This window comes from Momordica charantia (assembly GCF_013281855.1).
Source record: "Momordica charantia cultivar OHB3-1 chromosome 10 unlocalized genomic scaffold, Mcharantia_2.0 BLBB01000010.1, whole genome shotgun sequence".
NCBI classification, from domain to species: Eukaryota; Viridiplantae; Streptophyta; class Magnoliopsida; order Cucurbitales; family Cucurbitaceae; genus Momordica; species Momordica charantia.
In genome coordinates, this window is record NW_028275158.1 from 19,501,846 (window position 1) to 19,523,277 (window position 21,432).

Here is a 21,432-nt window from a genome sequence, read left to right on the forward strand (position 1 = left end):
CCTAGCAGCCAGCAGCAACAAGAATTATTTTTTAGATACTTACGTCTCATGGTGGAATTATCCTTCTGTCTCATCACAAACATACAGATAAAGGCAGACACAAAGGACTTCCATGTGAAGCCAACAGAGCTTCAATAATGTAAATTGAAAGAGAAAAAATGATGGGCATTGTATACATTGATTCAACGTTTTACTATTTGTGAAACATTGAACTCAGAAACAGAAGAATGAATAATATTATGTACCATCAGCAGCAAACAACAAAACTAAAACGTTTCCATATACAGATCTCCTGCATTTGCCTAAATCCAATCCAATCCAGTCCAGTCCAATATTTCATAATAGCTCATTCCAACCATTACAATTAAGATTTGAAAAGCAGACAAAGGGATAAAAGACAACATACTTGTTTCGCTTGATTCCGATGGCTTTTGGATGAGTTTTGTAATCAATCTATGATTATCTGGTGTATGATATTTGCATTATTTCTTTGTTTCTCTGTACCACTACTTGAAGCTTCTTTGAAACCACCGTGGATACGAATTTGTTTGGTCGGTTCAATCATTATATTGTCCAGCAGCTCTATGTGCTTGAGAATAAGCAACTTTAACCCGGCTAGGGAAGAAGCCTTACAACAGCAATAATTGCTCATCTTCTGTCTGCAATGCCTTGAGTTTCCTTTTTGCATATACAGTGAAGAAAACCGTCGTAGCTGCAGTAACGCAAAAGCCAACAACGGTGAATACAATCTGAGGGGCTGAGAGGAACTGCTGATTTTGCGAAGCATTGGCCAATGTCCTGATTAAAATGCCGCTGCAGTAGAACAGGAAGGTAATGAAAGTTTAGGTAAATAGGTATTCTATAAGCATTTCAAGAAAAGGAAAAAAGAACATAGTAAGGTATATTTTTGAGTAAGATAAACTGTCTAACACTCAAATAATCAACTGATCTATTTGTGAAAGAGCATCAGTTAATTTCAAAGCTTATTTCGCCTTAGATTAATCATAATCTAAATAACATACTGTGGGCATGATCAGATGATGGGGGTGGCTAACACAAATCAATCATTTTAGAAATTTCCATATCTTCTTGTCAACAGGAGGCAACCATTAGTAAGCTCTCCTATGTCATTCAATTTAGTTTACTATAATAACACGGTCATATCATGCGTTATCTCCACTGCACCCACCACCTCTAAAAAAATTGAGAGTTATCCATAAATTTCATCCTAATGTACTTTTTGTTCAATAAGACACGAACATAAGAAGTCAATGGAGAAGTTGAATGAATATCTTTTGGACCAATGTCTTATAAAGGACAACATATGGTCAGATCACAATCAACCTAAATGAGAACAAGGCCTTTCCATAATTCACAATTTACCTTGCAAAAAAAAAATTCCCAAGCTAATTAGAGAAAAAAGTTGTATTGATGTGGGAAGATTTTCTGAGCAAAAGTGTGGAACGGTTGTGTTTCTTGCTGCAGGAATATGATGCTGATTCCAATGTTTTTAAATGTCAGAGAACATTCTTAAAGTAAATTTATAAGCAAGCATTCAATAAATATGGAATTCAACATATGCAATGTATAAGTAAGGTTCAGGGTCAAGTTAGGCATACGTACGTGTATATAGTGACAAATATTTCTGGCACCATTCCAACCAGTGACCCCAAGATGTAAGGACCATATCTGACATTCGTTGCTACAGCACAATAATTATATAGAATGTAAGGAAATGGAGAAATCCGAATTAGTGTTACCGCCCGAAACTGATGAGTCCAATTTCCTTCGCCTGCTAATCTTAAGACAGAAGCTCTTTTAGGATATTTGTCTAACCATCCCTGTAAAACGAGGAAGAAATGTTTAGCACCAAGGGATAGAAAGTGTGTTGAGTGTTTAACAAGTAGAATGAAGATTTGAAACAAGCACTAACTTGAATTTTACGATAGAATAGGGAGCCAATGAAAAATGGAAGTGATACACCAATAGTTACTGCCGATATAATTAACAGGAACCCAAGGCCATAACCAAAAGTCATCCCTGCCAACCACATAGAAGGTGAAGATGGTAAAAACAATGAAGGGAACAGTGCTACTGAAGTAAAAACCAAAACTGCCAGCACTGGAGTACTAAACGTCTCAGCTTCCCAGTTTATAATTGGTATTATTTCCTGTAGCAAATGAATTACATGTCAGGCTAAAAATAAAACTTTGGAGAATTCTATTTATATAAGCTAAAAATGCATATGTCATTAAATGAGTGAAATGTAACAGTCTCAAGAGTTATACATTATGATTGATCTTAGTGTCAATTATGAAATAAATGCACTGCATGGCCATTGTAATAGCTGCATAATATAACCTTTTCCCTTGAAGATAACATAACCAGAAGAAAACACACGATCTAATACTTTTCAATATGAAAGAAACTACCATATGGAGAAATTTCTCCAACAAGAATTCGATTCTCTTAAATGGTGACACAACAAGAAACATTATGGACAAGTTTTTAAAGGATTAAAATCAAAAACCCAGAAGCAATAAACACCACAAAACTTAAGAACAACCGAACAGAACAGCTGCATCATTTGTTTGAAATGAACTCCTAAAGGTTAAAACACATGCAAGTAAGTATCTCCATTTGTTTTCCGGCCATATAGTCAGAAATTACAGAACCCTCAATCATCAATTATAAGAATTAACAGAATTCTTAAGCAAAGTTAGTAAATCAAACCCAGAAGACAACAGGATAGACAATGCCATTGCATGAAGAATTCAACCAAAAAATATATATATATCTAATACGAAAGCAAAGTCCAAGCAAACAAAACTTTATAATGATGGAAAAATCACGATTGCGTTCAAATTCAACACAAATATACTGACCTTATTCATGAAAAAGGGCCCAACCCATTTGAAAAAAACAGCAGCTAATAACCCCAAGAAAGCAAATAGCACCACCAACCGAACCCAAAGCCACAAAGAGCGTCCGGGAGAACAAGGCTCAGAACCCCCATGCGAGGGCACCTCCGCTTCACAATTGCGAGGAGTCTGCCCCAATGTAACGTAATCCCCATTGTTATTACGGTCACATCCAATTCCCACGGTGATATCCTCCGCAACCACCACTTCTCCTCCTCCCCGGCCGTTCTCCGTCTCATGATAGGTCATCGGGCACAACCCAGCAGCTCGAGGCCACAAAATGGCCTTCCTCTCTCGAAAAATTCGTGGGAAATTTCAGAAAACCCTAGAAAATGAAACGAGGGGAATAGAAAGGAACAATTAAATGGAAGAAATGGAGAATTGGAGAAGGGTAACAACAATGAGGCAGATTTGAGCCGAGGTTGCAGCGGTAGAGAATCAGAGAGAGGGGAGATTGATTGAAGAACGAACCAAAAATCAAAAAACTGGCAGGGAAGAAATTTCCTGAAACAATTTTGTATTTCTGAAAAGATAAAGAGACGAAAAAGAAATATATATATATATAAATGAAGAAAACATTGCCGTTGTTTGGGATTTGGGATTTTCTTGGGAAAGGAATTGAAATTACGACTTTGCCACTGTTTCGCACGTGGAGGAGTTCGGAGGGCGTGCGTGACAGGTGTGTGTATTTAATTGGTTGGTTCTGTTGTCTGTCGTGGCTTCGGCGTCACGGTCAGTGAGATTAGACTTATTACGCGTTCGAATTTCCGGACTCCACAGCTTCGGACCGTGTTTCATCATCTCCTCGTTTATTTATGGAAAATTTGCAAAAACCATTTTTCTTTCTTTTCAAAACAAATATCATCTTTATCTTTAATCAATAAAAGTTGTTACATTTACATCATCTTTTAATTTGCTGAATCATCCCTAAAATATATAAAATTGTTGCAAAAAAAATTATAAATATTGTTACAATCAATCTCAAACTTAATTTTTTTAATTGATTATTTCTTTTTATAAATTAAGATATCTGGTCAACATTTAAATATATATGAAAACTAAATTTTCAATGATTAATATTATGGTTTTTAAATTTTATAGAGCTAAACAAAATCGAGTAAAATTGTAACAATCTTATATTTTAAGGTACACCATCAAAATCTCATAGTTTAAGGATGATTTGTATGCTTTGAAATATTTATGGATTTGACTGTAACAATTCATAAGCTTAGAAAATGGTGATTAAATTGGAAGTTTGATTTTGTGATTGTAACTAAGCTGTGTAGTTTAGGATGGTTTGTGTACTTTTTCTATTTGTTTATTATGGTTGAATTTTTAATTTTAAATCCAAAATTTTATTTTCGTTTTTAATATAATATCTAAAGTTTTGATATTATAATATGGTCAACGTGACATCATTTATGTAGATATTTATACTATCATCTTTGTGTTGTGAACATAAGATATTATTATTTTCAAAAAAAAAAAACATAAGATATTATTAATAAATTGACAATGAACGCCTTGGAGTGATGGACCTTTGAGGTAGAGTTGGTAGTCCTATGATCATATCAAAGCTTTTTTCTTCTTTTTTTTTTAATCTTTTTTTTTTAGAAAAGTATCAAAGTTATTTAGTACATTAATTTTATAAAAACAAAAAAAAAAACAAAGGTCGCATTGGTCCCTAACGTTACTTTATCTATAAGGTAGAGTAAATATTTTTGGTACATGTAGTAGAAGTTATAGGTACATAAGTTGAGACAGTTATTGAGTGTGTGAATTTTTTGTGGTATAATAATTACAATGACAAAAATAGTTTCTTTTTTTAAGTTGAAATTTTAAAAGACTATACATAGATGTTGTATTAAAAGAAATTAATAGTTTAAATTGAACGTCGGTTCATTTTAGGTTTACGTACTTTGTTCAAAACGTACCAATTCCTAAAGTAGGTGGTCGGCATGGGATTTGAACTCATTCCCTCTCAATTAACCCTAGCCCCTTTTGACCAAATGAACCACTCATGATGGTTCAAAAATTACTATTTAGGTCTTTTTTTTTAATTATTTATTTGATTCATAATTTTAGCATGACAATTTATCCTCCACTAAAGTTATTTAAATGTAGAAATTGATTAAAATATTTCATTCCACACAATTTTTCAAATAAGTGTCAAATCACTACTTAAAATGTAAAAGAACCAAAATGAAAATTTTTAAAATACAAATATTAAAATAAACAAAATTTAAAAATATATGAATCAAAATAAACAGAACTAAAATAAATAATTTAAATCAGTCCTTATTTAATTATTCTTCGAGGGGGAAATTGGGCGCCGCGCATTTGAGGATAAGGAGAGTTTAACGTCTAGTTTCTGTGGGCGGTGTTGACGGTGACGGCGACTGGAAAAGACATTTTTAATTTTTTTTTTTTTCGCTTTTTCTTTATGAGGACAAAAATTGCAAATAAAAAATTCAAAAATTATACTACTCTATAAAATAATGGATTTTTTTAATTGTACAAAGTAATAATGAACCAATAATGTAGTTTAAATTAATTAATGGTACACTATAATTTTGATTAATCTGATTATTAATGACTATGTTTATTTAAATATTAATTTAAATTATATATTACTTTTTAAAATTTTAAACTGTCTATCAGTTTCTTAATTTTGGAATATTTTACCTTAATTTATGGCTCAGCGTAAAAAATTATTTTAATTTTTTTAACAATTCATGTTAACAGAATTTTGATGTAGTCATATTTTGTCGTTTATTTACACAAGGTGAAACTATACGCGTAATAAATATTTCGAGTTTTTTGGCAAATTTTGTTTTGCTAAGGGACTCATAAAAAAAAAATGTTGTGTTACTGATTTAGTTTTTAGACTTAGTTTTAGTTTGGTCAAACTTAAAAATCTGTTCATATTATAAGTTGTCGTATTGAATACCTAACACCTTTTTATATGTACATGACATTAGTATTTTCTATTTACTCGATTATGTTAGGGTTTAGAGTTGAGTATGTTAGAGAAAAATTATTGATTGCCACATGTCGACGATGGATACATCATAAGAGTTATTCTTCATTTAAATGATGGGAAGAATCGAGCGTGTGACTCAACGCTCGAAAGATTCCTACAGCTCAGCAAGTGATGCTGAGCCAACTCATATTCTCTACATCAGCCGACCTTCTCAAAGAACGAGTCGACCTTAAAGAGCTTATGTCGGCGCAAACCTCTAACAGAATCTCAAACAACACACCGTGATTTTCGATGCTGTCGGAGAGTCGTTGTAACACTGTCGAAGGTCTTGTTGGAAGCTCATCTCTATAAATAGATAAGTTGTTTCACTTTTTAGGTACGTGAAAGTATTCTCTCTCGAGCAATAGGTCAGATAAATATTGACTTGAGTGTCATAAATGTTTCTCTCTTTTGCATGTCCCTTCGTTCGTCGGTACACTAAGTTCGAACTACGAAACGTTGATCATTTTCTTGGTTAATAGTAGGAAAAATAAGGGAGTTTTTGGTTATATAAAAATTGGATTACGAACTATCCGTGAATTTGAGTTAAATCATACCTACTCAATTAAAATATTTAAAATTTTAGAGACCAAGTTAAAAAAGGCAAGCCCCAACCACATTAATTTCATTCATGGTTGGCTTATTTGATATAAATAAATAAGTGAAATAATTAGGAATGTCAACTAATTCGCATGTCTAAAAATAATAATAGAAATGTTGGATACTTAACGTGTTTAAGATATTATGTTTATTCTGTAGGAAAATTTATAACGATGTTTCAAAATATTTTTAAGGGTCATTTTAATATTTCGTTTTATGTTTTTGATATTTGGTTTTTAATTTTTTTTTGAAAAACAACGCGTTTGATGAATTTGAGAAAAAAAATTCAAAAATAGATTTTTGTTTTTCAAAATCTCATTTCTTTTTCTTCTCATAGTTAACATTTTTTTTTCTTTTCACATGTTTATCTCTAACAAATTTCTTTATCACTCTAAATTTTTTTCTTCATAAATATATCTCTAAAAATTTATTTTTTTCTCTCTAAAATTTTAATATTTTAATATTTATCATTATTTCTATCTCTTCAAATTTTTCATCACTATGTATTTTTATTTTTTTTCATTTTCGTTATAACAAATCACTTTCATTTATCTCTCTAAAAATTTAATATTTTCATAAATTTTTCTCCCTCTAAAATTACTTTTCCTTCTCTTCCTAATCTATTTTTCATTTGAAAACTATATCTTATTTTCTCGTTCAATTTTCTTTAGTATTTTTTATTTACTTGATTATGTTAGGGGGTTTAGAATTGAGTATGTTGGAGAAAAACTATTGATTGTCACGTGTCGACGATGGATACATCATAAGAGTTACTCTTCATCTAAATGATTGGTAGAATCAAGCTTGTGACTCATCGCTCGGAAGATTCCTACAGCTATGCAAGTGATGCCGAGCCAACCCATATTCTCTACATCGGCCGACCTTCTCAACGAATGAGCCGACCTTAAAGAGCATCTGCAGGCGCAAACCTCTAACAGAATCTTAAACAACACACCGTGATTCTTTATGCTATCAGAGAGTCGTTGTAACACTGTCGAAGGTCCTGTTGGAAGCACATTTCTATAAATAGATAAGCTGTTACACTTTTTAGCTACCCGAAACTATTCTTTCTCGAGCAATATGTCAAATAAGTACTGACTTAAGTGTCATAAATGTTTATCTCTTTTGCATGTCCCTCCGTTCGTCGGTACACAAATTCAATTTTCTTTCACTATAATTTGTATTTCTCTTTGTATTTATTTATTTTTTCTGACAAGTATATTTCAAATCTTGTTTTTATCTCTATTTTTTTTTCTTACAACCATTTTTCTTTTTCTTTCTAATTCGTTTTTTTTAACGTATCTTTTCCTCTCAACTTCACTCTTCCTCTCTAAAATTTTTGTCTTTAACTTTTTTCTTTCACTAATTATTTTTTTTTAAATTGTGAATAAAATATTAAATATTTTTTTAAAACTAATTATTTATACTAGTAAATAATAATTCTAAAACTAATTAATATACATTTATTACACTTTTTATTTTCTAAATTCTAAAAATAATTAAAATTAATTATAAAACCGGTAATTTTTCCCACGAATATCCCCGTCCCCAAATAAGTATTCTTTAACTTGGATCTCAATTCCCGGACCGAAAAACAAGGTGGAGACGGGGACTAAAATTTTTCACGAGCAGATGTGACAGGACATTCTACTCCCGCGCCACACCATTGTCATCTCTACTTTACATAAAATTTTCTCTCTAATATATATTTTCAATTTTCTAACTTTTTAAAAACAGAAAACTAAAAATGATTACCAAACATGTTGAGTTTTTTGTTATTTAAAAACAAAAAACAATATATGTTTTGTTTTTTTTTTAACATAAAACTAAAAACCTAAAAGAGAAAACACAAAAACCAAAAACAAAAAACAGAAAACAGAAATGGTTATCAAACGGGCCCTAAATAACTATCATGATTTGTTCTTGGAAATGTTAAAAAAAAAAAAACTTACGAATATTCATCTAGTTGCGAATATGAGCATAGTTAAGGAGTAATTGACATCTATTTCCTCCTTTCCTCGACGTGAGGCTCAAATTAGGAAGAAAAAAAATATTCATGTAGTTTATATATTGACTTTTATGTCTTTATTGTAAATAGGATTTTTTTTTAGTTTATATTATTTTTTTTCTTGCAAATGTTATTTAAACGTTATTTCGTAGAATTTGATACTTTTATAAAATATTTAATATATAACTATTAATTCCAATTTTAACTTTTCACTTTTTCTAAAAAGAAATTTATATAAATGATAGCATTCTTATTGGATTATATTTTTATGTTATCAAATCACAAAAAGAAAAAAAAAGGGAAATATTATTGATTTTTACGAAAATTTTAGAGAGAAAAAAATTTAGAAAGAAACACATTTTAGAGTGAAAAGGAATTTTTTAGAGATAAATACGAGAAAGAAAAAGAAAGTCGAGTATTAGAAGAAAAAAACAAATTTTGAAAAACATATGATTTTGAAAACTTTTTTTTTTTTTTTTTGAGATTTACGTAGAATTTCAAAATGATTTTTGAAAAATAAAAAATAAAAAATTGAATTGGTTATCAAACCCTCCTATTTAAAAAAGAAACTAAAAATAAAAAACCAAAAATAGAAAACGAAAACTTATGGAACAGGCCCTAAATAATTGAGATATTATATAATTAAATTGAAGTTTATTTTAGAGGTAAATGTAATATATAAATGGTAAAGACATATGACTTCTTCTTCGTTATCTTAATCTTTGGAGGTTCAGATCCTCGTATTTTTATTAGTTAATAAATCATAATAACATTTTTTTTTTGTAAAGAATTAATCTCATAAATACAAACTTCATTTATTTCTATAAGGCAAGTTTAGGATTGTTTAGAATTTTAACGGAGAGTTTGATAAATGTGATTAATTATTAATTTATAATAAAAATTATTTTGTATTGTTTGAACTCGAAATTGATGAGCTCGGATACGACTTAGATCGGTACGTTTAGGACGATCTATGGCCAACGGTCCCGTACCTTTCCTGAACACTCTTGAGACCTGCAAAACAAAGTTAGCACTCCAACGAGCAAGTTAGTTATGGTCCGAGCTAACTTGCCGAGTCTACTTAAGATTGCGTCCCTTGCATTTAAGGCTAAAGTTTCTATTTATAGAAACTAGGCCCGACAGGAGTTCTGACACACCCTAAAATCGCGGCGTGTTGTCGGGTACGGAAGGGACATTGTTACGGACTTTGTCTCAGGTCGGCTCGGCGCTTTAGGTCCTACCCTGTCTGCCGACCTGAGTACTTTGGAGCCACTTTGTATATTTTGTCCGCGTGTTCATCTAACTCACCTTTTGGATCATGACACGTGGCAGGCTAGGATTCGCCTCCAACATGTATTTTTTTTACCAGAAAATTATTTTCAAATTTACTTCAACCAGTGTTCAAAATGTCGATGTCGATGAAAATGTCAAGGTCCAGATTTTACAGATATATCGATGGACATGTCGATGTCGATGGATATTTCGGAAAAAATAATGGAAATTATAGAAATTGATGGAATTTTTTTTGTATTAGCAAATAAAACTTGAATTGTAGCTTAATTAGCCTATAATTGATCACCTTTAACATTAAATGTAAGACTATGACCATTTTACTTATGAAAATGTCGATGTCGATGAAAATATCGAAAAAAGATTTTTTCCTTTGATGAAGATTGATGGAAATTATTTGAATATGTAAAGTAAACTTTAATTGTAAACTTTTGACTACTTCTTTATGTTTTTCGTAACATTATTCATTTGGAAATGAGATAATTAACAACTTGGTTTCCAACACATTTCTAAATTTTAATTAACTCGTACATGTTTACTTTTTACCTACTTCTCTTTTCAAATTTGAATTTACACATTTTTCAAACACATTTTCAAATCAATCATAAATCCAACTTTCCAATCAAATTTACACAATTTCCAAACACCTCAACCTCGTGATTGTGTCATTCATACAAATTATCTACTAATAGAATCTATATGTGTTTCATATTCTACTTTGAGCAACTACCTCCAAAACTTTCAGTCTATGATGACTTGGGAGAACTATTGTAATTTATATCAAAGTTATCAAGATAGTGCACTATATCCTCCGAGATCATCTTTTGGTAGTAATTAAGTTACCTATTTTACTTCCTGTTTCACGACTATTTATATATAATAATATTTTATTTTTTAAAAATTTTAAGATTATTTCAATCTTTATATATGTCAATATTTCACATATATTGTTTAATTGTGTAACTAAAGACTAGATTGGATTAGAAACTATCAATAAAGCAAATTTCAAATCTTATTCGTTATACTTTATACAGTATTAAAATGCGAATGTTTCACTTAACAGACTAAGATGAAAATAAAATAACCTTAAAAGAAGAAGAGGAAAAAAAAAGAAGATCGACATGTCAAACGACATTTTGAACCCTGACTTCAACATGCAAAATCTTATTCATAGCCACTTTTGAGATTTTTATATAGTCAAAAGAAAAAAAGCAAGAAAGAAAAAGAGATCTAACGGCTCTAAAAATTTGTTGCCTTCTCTAACAAAAACTTAAAAATTTGTCGCCTTCACCAACAAAACTTTAAATTTTCAGTTATACGTTTCTTATATCTTATTTTATTTTATTATTATATTGAAATAAAATTCGATTTTTATAACCTTTTAAAAATAATTATAACAATTTTTTTTAGATAAAACCACTTTTGAAAATCTTTTATCAAACAATTGAAATTAAACATAATAATTTGTTGATGCAGATTTCCATCGAGCTCCACAGGTCAGTTACGAGCTAACTGGAGTGAGCTGTCGTGGTGCGACCTCACGTGACAGTTGAACCTGCACAGGAAAACAAAAACTCTGACGACCAAGTTAGAGTGAGCTCAAACTATAATAAATCGTTCTCTTGCATACCTGATACATAGGGTGAAGTGTCCCTTTTATACTCACAACCTTATTGTTGGAGATATATGTCAATTATCGCTAAGCTATGCTCGTTTTGGTAATATTTAATCTATATTTAGTTTATTGACCCAACAAGAAAATTATTTATATTTAAAATAATATTTTAGTTATGTATTTTTATCTTGAGTTCATTTTGATCCTCTAACTTTCAAAGTATTTATTTTTGTCTCTTAATTTTCAAAATGTTCATTATGGTCTCTATACTTTCAATTATGATTCATTTTAATTCATGTATTTTTAAAATATTCGTTTTAGTCTCTATACTTTGAACTTTGGTTAATTTTAGTTGTATTTTAAATACTCGCTTTGGTCATTTTACTTTTAAAAAGAACCTGTCTTTTAATTTTATTTCTAATCTCATTTTTTTATCTCAATTTAACACGATACTATACTCAATATATTTCTTGAAATGTAACAATGAGTTAATATTAATAAGTTTCTATTATGTATAGAATTTGTGTCAAAAACTTGAAAATATGAACCAAAATGGTCGCTTTTTAAAAGTGTAGAACCAAACAGAACATTTTGAAAGTAGAGAGACTAAAACGAATCAACGTTGAGAGTACACGACCAAAATGAACGTTTTGAGAGCAAAGAGATCGAAAATAAAAATAGTATTTTAACGATCATTTATTAAGAAATCAATTCCATTAAAGTCCATTTAAAAGAATTCATTTGTATTGTAAGTTTGTAACTGAAAAAAGAAAAAAAAAACTGATTTCAATACAATAAATTTGTCAACTCACTCGATTGTCATCTTCCCAGCTCTAACCCCTCCCTCTCTCTTCACTGCTAAAATTCTGTGAGAGAGAGAGAATGAATTTGAGTTCTAGTATTTCTGGGAAGAACTTGCAGATTCAGCGTCTCCATCGCTCTCAATTGGAGTTCACATCGCGTATTTCTCCTCGCCATCATTCGATTTTGAAGCCGTCTCAGCGATTGCCGCCGCGGATTAATGGAGTTTCTGTTCGTTGTTCGAGCACTTGGCGTGAGTTTCGCAGAAATTGATTTCATTCTACTTGTGTTCTTAATTTCATGTGCTTGCGTGTTTATTAAGCCGATTGATTGAGTTTCTGCAGACTGGAGCTCCAGATTCTCGATCGGTACTAGATGCGTACCGGATAAATGTTCTGAATCTTCGGGGCTGGATCAAGATTCTTCGAACAGTTCGTCTCAGGTGATGTTTTTGTTAAGTAGAAATATCTTTATCATCAGTACTCAGTACTAATTCGTTATGCTTATTACATTATCATGGTAATTGAGATGAAAGGAGATTCATACGAAGTGTTCCGAGCAATGTGTAAGGTTGATTGAATTCTAATTTCTAAATCGTGGCACTAAAGACATTTGAGAAAACTCGAAAGTGCTTCGGTTGTGACAGATATTTAACTCGCCATAGATAAACAATTGTACTGGAAAGTGCTATTTAGGAAAAGATACGGGGGTCTGTTTTTGCCTTTTTTGGATTTTTAAAGGAAGGTTGCAGCAGGAGTTAGAACAACATCTTTTTATTTTTTATTTTTCATTTTTTTAAATCATCGAAGTTTAGTATCTTGACAAGAAGTGTGGGAGAAAAGGAAGATGAAAGAATCCAGATAAATTTTTTTAGTAATCTCTTGAAGGAATAATTAAAAAATAGGCTCTCTGGTGCTCGGTCTTCATGGTCCCATGTTGCCTTAAAGCATTTTAAAATAATGGATAAAACAACTGGAAGTCAGAAATAAGCATTTTCTTTCCTCTTTCTTGGTATTATGGGTCTCACAGAAAGAATGTCTGCGGGGAAGTGTTGAAAACAAGATTGGTATTACAACAGGAAGTGGAATTTGTAAAACGTAGGATGAAGATCTATAGTTCTCTTCTCTCCCTGGGTAATTGGGTTAGCTCCAGCAGTTTTAGAAGTGAGAAAGTTAATTTAACTCTCCCTGGGAAGAAAGTAGAAACTCAGCTTTTGTAAATCATCAAACTACTTCAAATGTATATTCCCTTGTTGAAATTTTTGAGAGGGTTAGTCACCATGAGTTGTTCCGTTGGTTATTGAGACCAATGAAAAAATAAATGACTTAGAAGGAATGAGTTCAAACGTCATGGTAGCTAACAACCTAGGATATTAGAAATCCTTGAGTTTTTTTGGCAACCAAATTGCATGGGGTCAGATAGTTGTCTCATGAGATTAGTCGAGGTGCACCCTAGCTATTTCAGACATTTAGCCATATTAAAATAGACTAATTCAGAGGTGGTTGAACAAAAGATTCTCCAGCTCAAGCTATACCAACTATAGTTGAGTGACTTTCTCATCTAACTCCTACATGATAATTTAGACTAAAAAGTTAGTACATTATTGATTACATTAATAATTAATTAATGCATCAGCTGGATACTCTTTGAACTAGGCTATCAAATGAGATCAAGTTTTTCATTTTCAAAAAATTGTTTGAAATTTATGCAACATTTTTGAAAACTAAGTTTTTTAGTTTTTGAAATCTGGCCTGGATTTGAAACATTTTCTTTGAAGTAAAATTAGCAAACAAAAGAATCGTTGGTAAAACAAGCATAATTTTTATAAACTAAAAATTAAAAACAAAATCTTTGTTAGATGGGCGCTTAATTCGTGAAACTAAAGATTGCCATTATCTTAGAGTATAACATAACTTTATTTTCACCACAAAAATAAAAATTAGACATGCATAATCTTTTATACTAAAATTGTCCATTTTTATTAGTCTATCCTAATTCAGTATGGGCTGATTTCAAAGTTATTTAAATAGTAACAAATGTCGACATGAAGTCTCTCTAACGTAGCTGTGGGAACTAATTTTCCTTTTCATTAGATGCTTGAGCAAAAGAAATCTACAATTGTGGAGATTCTGAAACAATCAAATTCTCTCCTGCCTCATGTGGTTCTTGCCAGCACACTAATTGCCCTTATCTTTCCGCCGTCTTTTGCATGGTTTACTAGCAGGTGATAAAGATTAGTTAAAGTGAGCTTGGTTGACAAATACATTGCTTTGTCTTTGCTGAAAGATTGACTATCTTCTGAATATATGTCAGTTCATTTACAGGTACTATGCACCTGCATTAGGGTTTTTGATGTTTGCAGTTGGGGTAAATTCCAGTGAAAACGATTTCCTTGAAGCATTCAAGCAACCAGCAGCCATTTTTGCTGGTTATGTGGGCCAATTTTTTGTGAAGCCGCTTCTTGGTTATCTGTTTGGGACGATCACAGTGACCCTTTTTGGTCTTCCCACTGCCATAGGTGGGAGTTAGCTTACTCAACCTATATCAAACTGTTTGGACTTCGGAGAAATCTAACCTTGATCTTGTCAATAAATCCATCAGGTGCCGGGATTATGTTGGTCTCTTGTGTTAGTGGGGCGCAACTCTCAAGTTATGCCACCTTTTTAACTGATCCATGCCTCGCTCCCTTGAGCGTTGTTATGACATCGTTATCCACTGCTACCGCTGTTTTTGTCACACCATTTTTATCTTTATTGCTCATTGGGAAGAGACTTCCAGTTGATGTTAAAGGGATGATTTCTAGTATTACACAGATTGTAGTTGCGCCAATTGCTGCAGGCTTGCTTCTCAATCGGTGATGAAACTTTTTTTGATAATTATATTCAGAATGTCATCTGATGAGTGGTTGACATTATCTTATATGTTTATGCTCCCAGGTTCTTTCCTCGGATTTGTGATGCAATTCGGCCCTTTTTGCCTCCGCTTTCGGTATTGGTGACAGCTTGTTGTGTTGGAGCTCCGCTTGCTATTAACATCAACTCTGTCATTTCCCCTTTTGGATTTGCCATATTACTGCTCATTGTAGCGTTTCATTTATCTGCATTCGTAGTTGGTTATGCATTGACTGGTCTTGTGTTCCATCGGGTGCCTAATGTGAGAGCACTGCAGAGAACGCTATCCTTTGAAACAGGTTTGACCATTTTTCAGAAGTTGAATATCCAAAAGAATACAATGTTTCATTTTGCTCAAATAAAAGCTCGGTTTCTCATTAAAAAAATAACGAGTTGATAAACTTTCCCTTTTTTTTCTGTAGGAATGCAAAGTAGTCTCCTTGCCCTTGCTCTAGCAAACAGGTTTTTCCAGGATCCACTTGTTGGCGTGCCCCCTGCAATCTCAGTGAGTTATTTTCTCTGTTCTTTAAACCTGTAATGTTGAAATGTGATGTGATGTCTGTCTACACTCTACATATAGCAAATTGTGATGATTTAATCCAAATCAAGGCCATTATAAAAGATAGGTTTAGATTCTACTTGGTCCCTAAACATTCAAATAGTCCATTTTAATTCTCCTATTTTAGTTTTTGAACTTGGATAAAAAACTAATTGATTCTATATTATTAATCATTTAATGATAACACGGCTGTTATTAAGAAACTTAATAACAATAACTAAAATGATTTGTACTTGATTTTTTTTAGGCAAAGTTCAAGAACTAAAATGAAATGTTTGAAAGTTTATAGATAAATATAGACGGAGAATGAAAATTTAGGACCAATATAAGATTTGATCAGATTGTCCCAAAATTTTTTATAATGCTTGTCACAATTGTACCATATTCCAGTTTATTTGCATCATTCCCATCACAATGAAAAATTTAACAAAACTTTGTTCGTTCTTTTCCCCTTTTGATAATTTTCAGACTGTGATGATGTCCTTGATGGGATTCTCTCTGGTTATGATATGGAACAAGAGAAAAGAGAAGAATTTGATCAAACAGAGTTGACAAAGTTGGTTGATTTATATTTATTGTACAGGTGTTGTTGAGTTGGAGGCTCTACCTTTTCTTTTGTTATCTTTTTTGTTTGAATAAGTAGCGGGAATCGAACTTACCATCTTTAAGAAGGTTATTAAAACTTTAATGAGTTGAATTATATGCTCGCAAAAATTTACTTGTAACCCTCTTTTCTTTTCGTAGGATATGAATCTTTAGTCGCTCCTTCTACCCCTCAACATTTGAGTAACAAGGAAGAAAAAAGGAAAATCAACTTCAAACTTTTAGAATTAAATTGGATCCTACACTTTTGACAAGTGTTAGTAATTTTTATTATCAATGGAATTTTTGTTAGTTCACCCACTAATTTTAATAAGTAATTAAGCTTGATCAATGACTATGGATAACTATGCTAAAGCTTGTATTTTTTTCTTTTTTTAAAAAAGCTAAAATATAATTTTTTCTTTTGAAATTCTATCCATTTTATTCGAATATATATTTTATAATTCATATTGAATGGATTTGATATATATATTTTAACAACAATTCAAATGAAAACCCCAGGTGAGGTAAAGCTAAAGGAAGTTTAGACAGATTAATACTTAAAAAAGGTGGAATTTGATAAAATTAGAAGTAATTTTTTTTCCTGTAATTTTAATTTTGAACCATACTTAAATGTCAACCCATCTAACACATATCTTTATGTTGACTACTAATAAAAAAAAAATTTCCTTGTAATTTTAATTTTAAACCATACTTAAATGTCAACCGATCTAACACCTATCTTTAGGTTGACTACTAATAACAATTTCTTCAACAATTTGTCAAAAGTTTAATGATGGCAGGAATGAATATATAAAGAGAGAGAATATAATAAATAGTTGTGAATTTTTTAGCGGTGGTAAGTAGAATTAATAAGACTCGTAAATGCTTAAGAAATTGTTTGCTTTTCGAAAAACTTTTTCAAACTTTTTACTTATGTCCCCTATTTCAAATTACATTTTGCTCCTCCTTTCTCTTTCTCTCTCACATTGTTCTTCACATCTTTTTCTTTTCAATTTTTTTCCTTTTCGTTTCTCCCCTCAAATTTAGAATCTTGAGTTTAATAATTTTCTTTCATTTTCTCTCCTCTCATAATCAAAATCTTTGAGTTCAATTTTTTTTTCCTCTCAAAATCAAAATCTTGGATTTTAATAATTTATCTCTCTCTCTCTCATTGTCTTATTTCTTTCCTTTTTTTTCCTCTGCTCCCAAAATCGAAATATTTAATTTTAATAATTTTTCTCTCTTTCATGTTTTTCTTTCTCTGTTTTTTCTTTTTCATTTTTTTTTCTCATCACAAAATCAAAATCTTGAATCCAATTTTTTTTCCCAACTTGAAATGGTTGACCCTCCTCCTCTCACGTTTTTACTGTTCTTTACTTGTATCTCTCTTGTTACTTTCATATCTCTCCATGCTTATATCAGTCGCTGCTTTTATCTTTACTATCGCTCGGATCTTTGCTAGCTCATATCTCTCTGCATTGTATTGTTGGTATATATTATATTGTAGCTCATATCTCTCTTGCATTTGGATATCCCTCGCTCTCGCTCTAACTTAATCCTTAAGAGAGGGAGTTATTTTTATGAAAAAAAAAGAAAAAAAAAAGAAGAATAAGTAAAAACTGAAAATAATAGTCAGCTACCATCAAACACAGAAGCTTAAGTTGATAGTGTAAGGTATTTAATCTTGATTAAAAATTTTGGTTCATAAACTTTTGCGCGTGTTAGTTAAATTTCAATTTTATGTCTAATTTTGTTTTAAATTTTATATCTACTAGATATTTAAAAAGTATCTAATAATAGATCAAACTTATTAGATACAAAATTGAACGATTAAAGATATAGACACAAAATTGTAAGTTTTGGATGTGTTGGACACTTTTTAAAATTCAAGGCTTTATTAGGTATCAAAATTGAAAGTTTGATCGACCAAGCTTATAATTTAAGCTTAAAATTTTCATGTATATTCCTAACACTCTCCCTCACTCATCTCGTGAATGTCGAAGTTAGCGCAACATTCAAGCTACTTAGTCAATTAGTTATTTCCACTTTTATGGTTAAGGTTGAAAAATGTGAATTTATTTTTTATTTAAATAATGGACTTTTATGTTCAAGGTTGAAATATGTGAATTATTTTTCATTAATAATAACCATAAATAAAATTTTAACTTTTTCTTATGGTACAACACAAATGGAGTCAAATTGATTATCTCCAACAACGACATGGAACCTGCAAATATATAAAAAGATTATGGTTTTGATAATCAATGATATTGGAGCAGTCATCTAACTTTCTTATATAGATGTTATAATATTTTTTTTTTTAAGACAATAATGTAGTGTTTACTGATGAAAAAAGGAGATAACTAGATTGACGTGAAGATGTGGAATCTACCAATATACAAAAATATTATAGTTTTGAGAATAAATGGTATTGAGGAGTATCTTTTATAGATGATACGAGTTTATTTGTTATTAACATTATCTTTTGTAACTTTTGTAGTTTTCATATTTATTCATAATTTTTCATGTTTTTATATTTTTATCTATAATTTTCACATATTTATAATTTTGCAGTTGATTGGAATACTTTGACATCACATCAGCATTCAACTTGAGCAGATAGAATATTCTATATTTAAAAAAAAGTTTAGCTTATATGATAAGTGTAAATGACTTTATCTTATTTAATGAATATTATCGAGACGAGGTAGATGATGAAGGTGCTTAGGTTATGCTAACTTCTTAGGACGGGCCTAAACCATAAGTACTCACGTTATTAGGAAAAGTTAGTGCCCCAAATGTTGCCACTTGGAGTGCTGAAACATCGCCCACTAAAATATTTTCTTCCAGTCACTCTTAGACCATAGTACCATACTGGGTACTATGAAAGATTTTCATTATGAGAAGGGTCAAGATTGTGGTCAATTTTCGTGGATTATGTATGAGTACTCTCTTGATCCTTCCAATCTACTATTAGATACAAAAAACGATATAAAAGATTCTTATGTTCTTTGAAATTGGTTAAAGAATGTTGAGGGTGATAAAAAAGTTCCTACGGAAGATCATCCAAATCACAAACGTGAATGACATGAGACGAGACCTCTTTCTGTGTGGTAATATTCTTTTTGACACCTACTTATGCGTGGCAGTTGATTTGAATACTTTGAGATCGCATCAGCATTCAACTTGAGTAGATAGAATATTCTATATTTAAAAAAAAATTAGCTTATATTATAAGTGTAAATGACTTTATCTTATTTAATGCATATTATCGAGACGAGGTAGATGATGAGGGTGCTTAGGTTATGCTAAATTCTCCGGCCGGGCCTAAACCATAAGTACTTTATTAGGAAAAGTTATTGCCCCAACTGTTGCCACTTGGAGTGCTGAAACATCACCCACTAAAATATTTTCTTCCACTCACTCTTAAGACAAGACCATATTGGGTACTATGAAACATTTTCATTATGAGAATGGTCAAGATTGTGGTTATTTTTCGTGGATCATGTATGAGTACTCTCTTGATCCTTCCCATCTACGATCACATACAAAAAACGATATAAAAGATTCTTATGCACATAAAATTTTTTAATTTAATTTTTCACTAATTAAAAAAATTAATAAAATATAAAAAATATATCAAAAGTAAAATTTTTTTAAAAATATTTATAAATTCATAGAATTATATGGCTGGTGAAATGATGTTGGAAGAAAAATCTACTTTATATTCTAGAAAAAAAGTATAAAAATTTTACATTGAGCTAAGAAATTTCAAAACCAAAACAAATATTCTAGAAAAAATAATATTAATATAAAAAATGAACTTTTCATAATTAAGCAGAACTTTTCCCTTTAAAAATTATATACATTTATTTGGTGCATTTAAAATTTAATTTATTAAAAATTGATTTTCCAAGCATTATATTTTACTTAATAAAAATAGGATTGATTTTTTTCCCTAATTTTTAGCATTGGGAACTTATCCATTTTTATTTAAAACAATAGATACTCATAATTTTATATTTATAAGTTAATTTACGTATTATATTTGTGTATTTAATTAATAAATATAATAATTACTATAATAAAAAATTATTATATTCTAATAATTATATAATATTTATTTTAATCGACTCTTAATTTGTTATATTCATTTTAAGGAGTTATGATAAATAATTGATAGAAATATACATAAAAGAGTTTTAATTTAACAAATTTCTAAGTCGGTGTACATAATATTTCTAAACAAAATATTCCTATGCATATTAAAATATCATTTTTTAGTTACTTTTAATTTAACAATTACTAAAAATATGCTATTTTCTTTAAATAAAATGCAAAAAAAAAAAATAATAGCATCATTGTTTAATGTTAGTGGGAGATAACTTTTTTTTTCTGAATAAAATAATAACAATACTAATTGTAAAATAATTTATAACATTTATGGAATGATTAAATACTTGGATTTCTCAAGTATTGCCCACCTTTGATTGATGTTTGAGATCAAATTATAAGATTCAATGACTTTTACATATAAACAACGTTATCTTGCAATTCTTATAAATAGAGATACTCAATGTGCTATACTATCATACAATATGACACTACTAAATCTATAAGCATAAAATTTAAAACAATTGATCAATAAATGAAAAAGAACGAAGATAGCTAAATTATGGTAGGAGGAAGAAGGGAGGAACTCATATATGTACTGAAAATCTTTTGAGATTCCAATACCTTTTGAATTCCATTAATTTCAATTAAAGTAAAATAATAAATTATTAGGGGTAAATAAACCTAACTTTTCATATGCATAACTTTCCTTTTTTATTAATTAAAGTTATTAAAAATAAGATACTGCATGGGTAGTAATTTAAAATTTGATAAGTGGGTATAATGCATATTAAAATATCATCTTTTCAGCTACTTGTAATTTAACCATTACTAAAAATATGATATTTTCTTTAAATAAAATCCAAAAAAATACAAATAATAACATTATTGCCTCATGTTAGTAAGAGATAATTTTTTTTTTTGTATAAATAAGAGAAAATAATAACAATACTAATGGTAAAATAATTTATAACATTTATCAGAATGATTCAATACCTCTATCTCTTAGATATTATCTATACATTTG

At 30.3% G+C, this 21,432-nt stretch overlaps 2 protein-coding genes across 3 annotated transcripts; one reads left to right on the top strand and one right to left on the bottom strand.

Annotated features, from left to right (window-relative positions):
• Positions 1-207: 207 nt before the first annotated feature.
• LOC111020425 (SNARE associated Golgi protein family) lies at positions 208-3,460 on the bottom strand. 2 transcript variants are annotated; one of them, XM_022297101.2, is made up of 4 exons: positions 2,886-3,457; positions 1,934-2,170; positions 1,624-1,841; positions 208-813 (listed from the first exon to the last, which is right to left on the bottom strand). In XM_022297101.2, exons 1-4 carry the CDS (start codon positions 3,168-3,170, stop codon positions 630-632), a joined length of 924 nt encoding a protein of 307 aa, XP_022152793.1. In that variant the 5' UTR covers positions 3,171-3,457; the 3' UTR covers positions 208-629. The 2 variants fall into 2 exon arrangements, with proteins under 2 accessions (XP_022152793.1, XP_022152794.1); XM_022297102.2 differs by lacking the exon at positions 208-813 and adding an exon at positions 1,389-1,495 and having other exon boundaries at positions 2,886-3,460.
• An 8,812-nt stretch (positions 3,461-12,272) lies between these two features.
• On the top strand, positions 12,273-16,432 carry LOC111020412 (putative sodium/metabolite cotransporter BASS5, chloroplastic). Its single transcript, XM_022297079.2, has 8 exons — positions 12,273-12,510; positions 12,602-12,699; positions 14,351-14,481; positions 14,582-14,775; positions 14,859-15,111; positions 15,194-15,447; positions 15,571-15,653; positions 16,176-16,432. The coding sequence occupies exons 1-8, from the start codon at positions 12,339-12,341 to the stop codon at positions 16,257-16,259; spliced, it is 1,269 nt and encodes a 422-aa protein (XP_022152771.1). The 5' UTR covers positions 12,273-12,338; the 3' UTR covers positions 16,260-16,432.
• Positions 16,433-21,432: the final 5,000 nt, after the last annotated feature.

Coding starts and splice junctions, on each gene's coding strand:
- LOC111020412 (XM_022297079.2), top strand. CDS start 12,339: ATGAATTTGAGTTCTAGTATTTCTGGGAAGAACTTGCAGATTCAGCGT. Junction 12,700..14,350: donor CTTCGAACAGTTCGTCTCAG/GTGATGTTTTTG, acceptor CCTTTTCATTAG/ATGCTTGAGCAAAAGAAATC. Junction 15,654..16,175: donor GCGTGCCCCCTGCAATCTCA/GTGAGTTATTTT, acceptor GATAATTTTCAG/ACTGTGATGATGTCCTTGAT.
- LOC111020425 (XM_022297101.2), bottom strand. CDS start 3,170: ATGACCTATCATGAGACGGAGAACGGCCGGGGAGGAGGAGAAGTGGTG. Junction 2,171..2,885: donor GGCCCTTTTTCATGAATAAG/GTCAGTATATTT, acceptor CATTTGCTACAG/GAAATAATACCAATTATAAA. Junction 1,842..1,933: donor TATTCTATCGTAAAATTCAA/GTTAGTGCTTGT, acceptor CTCGTTTTACAG/GGATGGTTAGACAAATATCC.